The sequence below is a fragment of the Spinacia oleracea genome, chromosome 4 (genome assembly GCF_020520425.1).
Source record: "Spinacia oleracea cultivar Varoflay chromosome 4, BTI_SOV_V1, whole genome shotgun sequence".
Classification (NCBI taxonomy): domain Eukaryota; kingdom Viridiplantae; phylum Streptophyta; class Magnoliopsida; order Caryophyllales; family Amaranthaceae; genus Spinacia; species Spinacia oleracea.
This window is the reverse complement of record NC_079490.1, coordinates 89,042,025-89,051,065: the sequence shown is the minus strand read 5'-3', so window position 1 is coordinate 89,051,065 and position 9,041 is coordinate 89,042,025. Positions and strand designations below refer to the sequence as shown.

The window sequence follows — 9,041 nt, the reverse complement described above, 5'->3', positions numbered from 1 at the left end:
GCAAAGAAAAATCCATAGCCCTAACTGATGAGCGACATTTATGTCGCTCTCAGCTTAGGAATTCTTGCTATTTTTTCCTTATTTTTGCAGGATTTTAAATAGTTTTGTGTTCATTTATATGCTTCTATCAGCTTTGATCTTTTATAGGTAAAAGTGGAATAAACGGGGAATTTCAAAGAAGAAGTGCAAAAAGCAGGGCTATGCGCACGCACAATCCAGTTGTGCGCACACACGATGAAGAAAAGTTGCCAATGCGGGTTTTCAGAGTTGTGCCCCCGCACAAGTTCCAAATGTTGATTTCAGAACTCTCAGCCAAATCTGTGCGCCCACACACCGTTCAACGGTCCGCCCGCACAAGGCTGTTATGATGGATTTCATGATTCTCTACCAATTTCGTGCGCCCACACACCTTTCAACGGTGAACCCGCACAAGCCTGGTCATGCGCCCACACAAGAGATGAACAAAGCCTAGCCTGAAGCTCCACTGTGCGCCCGCACAGAAATTTCTTAACGTGTGATTCTTCACTCTGTGTAGATGCACGAAAATTCTATGCGCCCACACGTATTATTCTGTGCGACCGCAAAATGACGCGGGATGACTCTTTATTGTAATTTTAATTCCCATTTTGGGGAAGCATATAAATAGGATTCTTTTCCTAATTAGAAAAAAGTTAGTTTTTGGAGTTAGTTTTCAGAGTTTAGTTTTCTAAACACTTTTTAATTCTCAAATTCTAGAGAAAGAAACTCAAGTTAATTCATAGTTTTTTCTTCCGAATTCAAGATTGTTCAAAATCGTTCAACATTTCTCAAGCTTCTTAGTAATTTCTCTTCTCCTAATCTCTTCTACTCTTTATTTCCTTTTTTTTTTGCTAAGCAAGTGAGAATAATATTATAGATCAAAAACCAATACAACCTAAGTTCACATCAAGAGAGACAAACCAACTAGGTTGGACCATCTCAACAAGAAGTAAACAGAAACAACTAAGCTTACAAAGTTTACAAGTTCACAAACCAGTTACAATCTTTCCTATTCACATACTTAGGTATTACTGCCTTAATTCTACTTCTCACTGCTTACTTTAAAGCACCTATAGTACTCTTGACAGTAGGGATACAACAATCCCAATACACAGAGTTCATGCATTTCCAGATAAGATACATAATTGCCACAATAGCAGCAAGATAAACCTGCTTCCTAAACTTTGAGTTTCTGCCATGTATGATGATTTTGTATAGAAGATGAAGACAAGTTGTTACATTTCTAATATCCAGCCATGTTTTCATCTCTGCAAGGCATTGCCTACTATAAGAGCAATCAAAGAATAGATGATGGCGAGTCTCATCACCTTGACCACAAATAAGGCAACTAGCGGAACTACGGATGCCGATATTAGCTAGCTTAGCCGTAGTTTACAGCCTAGACTGAATTTCCAACCAAGCAATAAATCTGTGTTTTGGAGTGCTAAGCCTGTTCCACACAAGTTTATCCCAATGCACCTTGGGTCTGTCACTAGTTAACTTTTGATATACTTGCTTCACTGAGTAGTGAGACATTGCCTCCAACTCTGCTTTAGTGTAAACTGATTTCAATCTCTCCTTTGTATTACAAATCTGCTTCCAATACCAACTAGCAGAATTGCTAGGTTGGTATTCCCACCAATCCCCATTCTTTAAATACACTGAAGTAACCCACTTGATCCAAACATTATCCTGTTTGGTAACCAAAGCCCAAACATATTTGCCTAGATTGGCAACATTCCACAAAGAGACATCTCTGAAGCCTAAACAACCAGATTTCTTATCACAACAGATGTTATCCCAAGAGATATTGCAAGGCCTATGACTAAAAGCTTGTCCACTCCAAAGAAAAGCCCTACAAATCTTAAAAATAATCTGCAGCACACTCTTAGGAAGAACAAAAATCTGAGCCCAATACATATGAAGGCTAAGTAACACAGAATTCACCAATTACATTCTAGCTGTATAGGAGAGATTTCTGGAACTTCATAGCTTAATTCTGCTAGTCATCTTATCAACCCAAACCCCACATTGAGCAGTAGAAATTCTTTTTGAGCAAATGGGCACACTAAGATATTTGAAAGGTAGACTACTTCTGGTGAAACCAGAAGTCTCCACCACTCTTTGAACTTCACTTTCCACCATGCCATGACAGAATATGGAGGATTTCTTAATATTAGCTTTCAATCCAGAGAAGTCAAAAAACAACTTGAAAGTTTGCAAGATAAGATAAATGGAAGGAAATTCACCTTTACAGCACAGAATTAGGTCATCGCTAAACACAAATGGGTGAGTTTTGTGTCTTTACATCTTAGATGATATTGAAATTGAGCTAAATTGCTCATTTTATGTAAAATTCTTAACAGATACTCCATGCAAATAACAAAAAGGAGAGGAGAAAGGGGATCACCTTGCCTCAAGCCTCTCTGGGATTTGAAAAACCCATGCATGGATCCATTAATGATAAGAGAGAACATTAGTGTGGTAACACACTCCATCACTAGATCCACAAATTGCTTAGGAAAATCGAGAGCAACCATCATCTCTTTTAAAAAGGACCAATCCACTGTGTCATATGCTTTTTGCAAATCAATCTTCATTAAACAACTAGGTTTCACACCCTTCCTTCCATAATGCCTCACAAGGTCCTGTACAACCATAATGTTGTGAACAATGTATCTGCCATGAACACAACCCCCTTGATTCTCCAAAATAAGATCAGGAAGGATTTGTCTCAACCTACCACATAGAACTTTAGTGATGCATTTGTAAATTGTGTTACAGCAAGAAATAGGCCTAAAATCACTAACATTCTTAGGACATTTGGTTTTTGGAATCAGTGTGACAACTGTGTGATTCACCTCTTTCAGCAATTTGCCATTCCTCAGCACATTCAAAACTGCCTCAATCACCTCACTTCTAGCTACATGGCAAGCATTTTTGTAGAAAAAGGAGCCAAAACCATCTGGGCTTGGTGCCCTGATACCAGGAATAGAAAAAAGAGCTGCTTTCACCTCTTCAGCAGTATAACGAGCAATAAGGATTGTCTTATGATAATCTTGACACACAGGACCAGTATGAACTACCTGTGTGATAATAGGAGTTTTGTCTTCATGAACACTCCCCAGTAACATCTTGTAATAATTCAAGAAAACTTCTGAAACATCTGCAGACTGATCTTTCCAATCTCCTCTCATATCATGGATGCTATAAATCTGGTTCTGTACTTGTCTGCTTCTTATACTTTGATGAAATAGGGCTGTATTCTCATCACCAGCTTTAATCCAAGCCAGCTTAGCTTTCTGACTCAAAAAATTCAAGATATATCTTGTGTTTAACCCTATAATCATGGATGGCCTGTAATTCCAAATCTGCAAGAATTTGGTCTGTAGGAGCTAAGTGCATAGCCTCCTGAGCAGCAATCATTGCATGATATGCACTAAGATCAGCAACTCATACATCTGAGAAGCCATTTTTATTGAGCTCCTTAAGAGAAAACTTAACCTTCGTAAGTTTAGTCACCACACAGAACATTTTACTACCATTTATGTGAGTATTCCAAGCATCAGTCACAATTGCATTGAAACTACGAGATGATTTCCACATTGTAAAGTATTTAAATGGCTTCCTCCCTCCATTAACCCTAGGATACACAGTCAAAAGGCTAGGAGAATGATCAAAATTAAATGACCCTCCGAAAGAAACCAAGCTTCTGCAGAAGGATAGCAATCTTGCCAAGCAGCATTGGCAAGAATTCTATTAAGCTTTGAAAAAACTCTGTCAGCCCCTTGTTGTTTATTATTCCAAGTGTAGAGATTCCCCACACATTTGACATCCTCCATCCCACACCCATGCATATAGTTATTGATATCAACAATTTCCATATGCCTAACAGGAGCACCAATTCTTTCATTAACTACTATGACACAGTTAAAATCCCCACAGATAATCCAAGGACTTTGAACATTCAAAGTGCTTAGAACACTCCATAAAACCTGTCTCAATTTGTTCTCATTGAAAGCATAGACAAAGGTGCAGTAGAAACTAGGCATACCACTTACAGAAGTGATATGACAATGCAAGAATTGACTTGATGCTGCTAAGAATATTCACTGTAAAACACCCAACCTTCCATGCTACAACAATTCTACCAGCAACATGATAGCTAGAATTACTAGTGAAACACCAATTTGCAAACATTTTTTTGGTAAATCTTACCTAGATTAGGCACCTTCACATTGTGTTCCAGAAGGCCCACCATACCCCACCTCATACTTTTGCATGAAATTTCTAACTTCATTTTGCTTCTGAAGTGAATTGAGCCCTCTGACATTCCATGTTAGGATTCTATCCATAAGAGTGGGAAGAGTCCCCCCTTACACTAGCATTACTCTCATTCTCTACTTCCACCAAATTATCCAATCGAACACTGACATCACCTTCCCTCTGCACCTCAACCTCTAAAAGCTGAAATGTATTAGTTGTGTGAGTTGGAACAACTGGTGAGTTCCTAACTCTGATAGGTCTGAGGATCCTTTGAAAACCTTCTGGATCCATGATATCTACTACAAAACAGGGCTATAGCAACGGCCTATATGTGTTGGCAAAGATCCATTAAATGTTGCCATAGACCTATTGCAACAGTTTATATGGCGTTGCCAATAGGTGGCGCTGCTATAACTCTATGGCAACAATTATTATGCCTTAGGCAACAACATTATAAAACTGCTGCCATAGTTATTATTAGCAACACTTTTCTTAGGCAACTACTTTTAATTTTTGCCAACATTTTTATTATATCTAAGGCAACAATTATGAAGTTTTAGTAACAATTATTTAGGATTTTAAGCAACAATTTTAGTGTCTAGGCTAACACTTTTATTATCTAAAGTAGCACTATCAGCAGTCTATGGCAACATTTATTGCTCTAATATTGCAACAATTTTGTAGTCTATTGCAACATTTCTTGATACCACTATTGCGACACTTTTACATGAGTCTATAGCAACGTTTCTTGTTATAACTATTACGACACTTTTATATGAGTCTATAGCAACGTTTCTTGACACACTATTGCGACATTTTTATGTGAGTCTATAGCAACGTGTCTTGATACATCTATTGCGGCACTTTAATGTAAGCTTATAGCAATGGTTTCATACGTGTTTATTTAATAGATGATTAAAATGAAAACATTATACCAAAATATCTAACTACTACAAATAGAAAACATTTATTTCGAATTAAGTTTTACTTATTATTAAAATAACATATCCATAACAATCATTCTAATAACAAAAACCATTCTTATAATATAAAAACATAAATTAAGAAAACTAATAAATCTCCAAAAAGAACTAATAGTTTAAGTAATCTAAAATCTATCTAGTATTTAATTTATTTGTCCAAAGTCAGTCCAAAAGAACTCCAATCTATGCCCTTCATGCCATCCTTTTATCTACCATCCTCCTATCTACCACCCTGTAAACACAAAAATAATAGTCAATATAATAGGAAAATTAATGCATGTAATTAAAATGAAATAATATGATCAATTCTACAAAACAACAGCTGAAAACCACACAACACAGCTGCACTAAAAGAAACACAAACGAACAAAGCAGATCAAAACGGAACTGAACAAGCAACCGATCAAAACAGAACTAAAAAGCAAAGAAGATCAGAACTGAACTGAATAACAAAGTAGATCAAAAACGAAACTGAACAGCAAAGAAAATCAGAACAGAACTAAACAGAAAAGCAGAAAACCAGATCAGAACATAATTGAACAACAAGCAGCATATCAGAACAGAACTGAATAGCAAGCAGCAGATCGGAGCAGAATTGAACAACAACGCAGATCTGAATGGAGCTGAACAGCAAAGCAAATCAGAATAGAAATGAATAACGAAGCAGACCAGAACAGAACGGAACAACAAGCAGAAGATCAGAACAGAACGGAATAGCAAGCAGCAGATCAGAATCGGAACAGCTACTAACTAATGTAATTCTGATCTGCTTGTAATTCTGATCTAACCAATGTCGAAATTTCCTTAGCTACCACTAGATCAGATCTTTGTAATTACAAAAAATAATACATGTAATTTTCATTCCACTTTTTTGTTCTAGCTAGTACATTGATAGAGACACTGAAAACATCTGAAAATAATGCTACAAACACCAACAGTCACCCTTTCACTAAGTACTGATCGGGAGGTTATCGTCTAAAGGATAAAGGAGCACTTACTTCTCTAGTGCCCACGATAAAGATATATCATAGACCAATTACTTATTCAAGCTCATATGGGTGGTGATGGCGCAGAACAACAGGTTGAGAAATGTCGAGTAGAGTTTGAGCTACCTGGCCTTAACTTGGATCCCCCTTTCAGTCTTTGTTATACATAATACTTTCTTACTATATATATATATATATTCATTATTTTTATACATGGAGTATATGCACTTAACTAGAATTAATATACTTGTAAGTTTTGATTTTGTGTAAATTTTGGTTTCATCAGCGAGGTTGAAGATGACTTGATCAGAACTGAAGTCAATATTTCAGTTGAATAATGTTGATGTTCAGTATTGTATAATTATCCAACACGGATAGTTGAAGTGAAATGAAGAGTTCGAGTAACCTAACAAGTTAATGAACCGAATGACACAACGCATAAAAAACATGGCCATATTAGACGCTACTCGAAACTAGCAGCAAATTCTATGTAACGCAATTTGCCAATTTATCATTTTCTCCAATTTTGAGACCCAATCACCAATTCAAAAATGCCAATCTTCAATTCGCGTTGTTTCAAGAAGCTATTATGAAGAGGATGAAAGAGAAGGAAGAATGAAGAGGATGAAAGTGTATAAGGGTTTCAGGTGAAACACAATATTGAAAACATGGGAAGAAGGGAAACCAAAATATAAAACTAGTGAAAATGAAACTTAAAGCACTCAGGAATGAAAACATAAGTTATGCCATTAACTTACCTTGATTTGGGTAATTTATTTTTCCATTGAGAAGATCTTAGCGTGGATTGTGGAGCTGGGTAAAGAACAAGTTGAAGCATTGGTCTTCCAGAGGATAAGCGGCAGAAATGGAATTGCTCTATTGAATATTTAATACCCTAATTTTTTTTACATGTTTTAGAGGCTTAACAAAACTGTTGCAATATCTGAATAAAATATTATTAAAAATAAAAGCCGTTGAAACAAAATAATCAATACATACAACTGTTGCCATAGTTGTTCAATGGCAACACTTTTTCAAAGTTAAAATCTACTCATACTCATAATTATTTAACTGTTGCAATAAGTATGATATAGCAACGCCAATAAAACTGTTGCACAAAAGGGCGTTGCTATAACCCTTTTTTCTTGTAGTATTGGCATCTCACTGAAACCATTTTCATTCACTTGAACTGAATTCTCAGTTGTATGTTTTCTAACCCACACTTTCTTAGTGTTTTCTTGTCTACAATCAGTAGGCAAGTGTCCTACCATCTTGCATTTTGAGTATAAAGTTGGTCTCCATTCATAATGAACCCCAACTCTTATCATCTCTTCATTCTCATTCCTAAAAGAGATAGCATCCACAAACTCCTGAGATAATGGCATATCCACTAACACTCTTGAAAATTGTAACTTGTCTCTACATGAAGTTGCATAATCTCTCTTAATGGGTTTCCCAATCTGGCTTACAATTTTGAACAAAGATCTCTCTCCCCAGTACTTAAAATTTAGTTTCAGCTGTAGCCAAATGGGTACTGATTTCACATCATCCTTCTCCATGTCCATGTCAACAGACCATGGCATAAGAATCAAAGGTTTGCTGTCAAAAAAGTAATGCCCTGCTACAACTTTGTCCCTAGAATCCATTGTCAAAAATCAAACTAAGAATATACCCTTTTCACCATAACCACCTTGTCAACATTCAAATTCCTCCATATCCTTCTAAGAAACCCTTCCATCACATTTATAGGAGGATTTGCTCCCACAATGTAACACACAACTCCAGAATTCCGGAAATCAACTTCCTCTTGAATATCTATAAAATTAATTTCAATCGGGTTAACATTGGAATCCAGCAAAACAGGTTCATCATGGTTCATGTTTAAATCAGGTTGAAGCAATTCATTTGTATTCACAGTATAATTAGAGTCATCATCAGATTGATTATCATTCATCGAATCAATTTGGTGCAAAATAATAATTGTACCTACGTCAACATTTACTCTGGATTGAGTTTTGCCAGCATTTCCAGTTGAACGATGAATATGCTGCATAAAATCATTGAATAAATGCCTCATTTCTGATGGAACTCGCAACTGATGCAAACTCGATTTCGGAGTGAAAACCTCGTTCTCAATCCCAAAATCAATTGCTTCCACTCCAACAAATTCATTGATCGAACGCGTACGTTGTGCATGAGAATCCGAAGTAGGTCCTCGTGGTTTCATTTTTCCATTTCCATCTTTGTTCCCCTGAGTTTTCGATTTAGACTTCCTTGCCATGGAGAAAGTGTACGATAAGCTACCATACACCGAAGAGAAACGTAGAGAGAAAGTCAGGGGTTTTTAAAAACCCGTAGTTGGGGAGACGCCTCTTTATTTGCTTTCCTCTATTGCTTTGATTCTTGATTTTTGGACTTGTTATCAATTGTGATTTGCATTAAATATTAGAATTTCAAGTTTAATTGCTTGTTTAATTATCAATTTCGTTTTCAATTCAATCATCATGTTCAATTGCATAATGCCAATCCTTAGCCTAATTTCTCTTTACATGTCTTGTGAGTATTTCCATGCTAGGGCTAGGGGTGATGCTTGGGAAGTATTTGGGGATGCAGAATTTAATTGTTGGTGGTTATGTGATTAAATTTAATGTGTTGAATAGGATTTCCATGAATGACTTGATTTGTAGTTGCAAATGCTATGATTGTTATTATAATTGGAGTGTTTATCATCAACTTGTCAAGAGATTGAGAGTTTGTGGTTTCATAAGAGTAGCTAGTTGATTTCATG

The 9,041-nt window shown here is 36.3% G+C and overlaps 1 protein-coding gene and 1 long non-coding RNA gene across 2 annotated transcripts; both read right to left on the bottom strand.

Moving 5' to 3' along the window:
- Positions 1 to 1,074: 1,074 nt before the first annotated feature.
- Positions 1,075 to 4,575, bottom strand: LOC110796651 (uncharacterized). The gene is made up of 7 exons (XM_056841954.1): positions 4,399 to 4,575; positions 3,724 to 4,013; positions 3,478 to 3,661; positions 2,429 to 3,389; positions 2,038 to 2,267; positions 1,436 to 1,923; positions 1,075 to 1,375 (listed from the first exon to the last, which is right to left on the bottom strand). The coding sequence occupies exons 1-7, from the start codon at positions 4,573 to 4,575 to the stop codon at positions 1,075 to 1,077; spliced, it is 2,631 nt and encodes an 876-aa protein (XP_056697932.1).
- A 675-nt stretch (positions 4,576 to 5,250) lies between these two features.
- On the bottom strand, positions 5,251 to 7,145 carry LOC130459839 (uncharacterized). The gene is made up of 2 exons (XR_008919507.1): positions 7,012 to 7,145; positions 5,251 to 5,499 (listed from the first exon to the last, which is right to left on the bottom strand). It is a non-coding gene; the product is annotated as an uncharacterized lncRNA (long non-coding RNA).
- Between the last annotated feature and the right edge of the window lie 1,896 nt (positions 7,146 to 9,041).

Bases quoted from the DNA above. Each gene is read 5' to 3' on its own strand.
- LOC110796651 (XM_056841954.1), bottom strand. From the start codon at position 4,575: ATGGATCCAGAAGGTTTTCAAAGGATCCTCAGACCTATCAGAGTTAGG. The intron at 4,014-4,398 runs GTAAGGGGGGAC...AAATTGAGACAG, and splicing joins AGAATGAGAGTAATGCTAGT to GTTTTATGGAGTGTTCTAAG. The intron at 1,376-1,435 runs GTTGGAAATTCA...CGGCATCCGTAG, and splicing joins AAACACAGATTTATTGCTTG to TTCCGCTAGTTGCCTTATTT.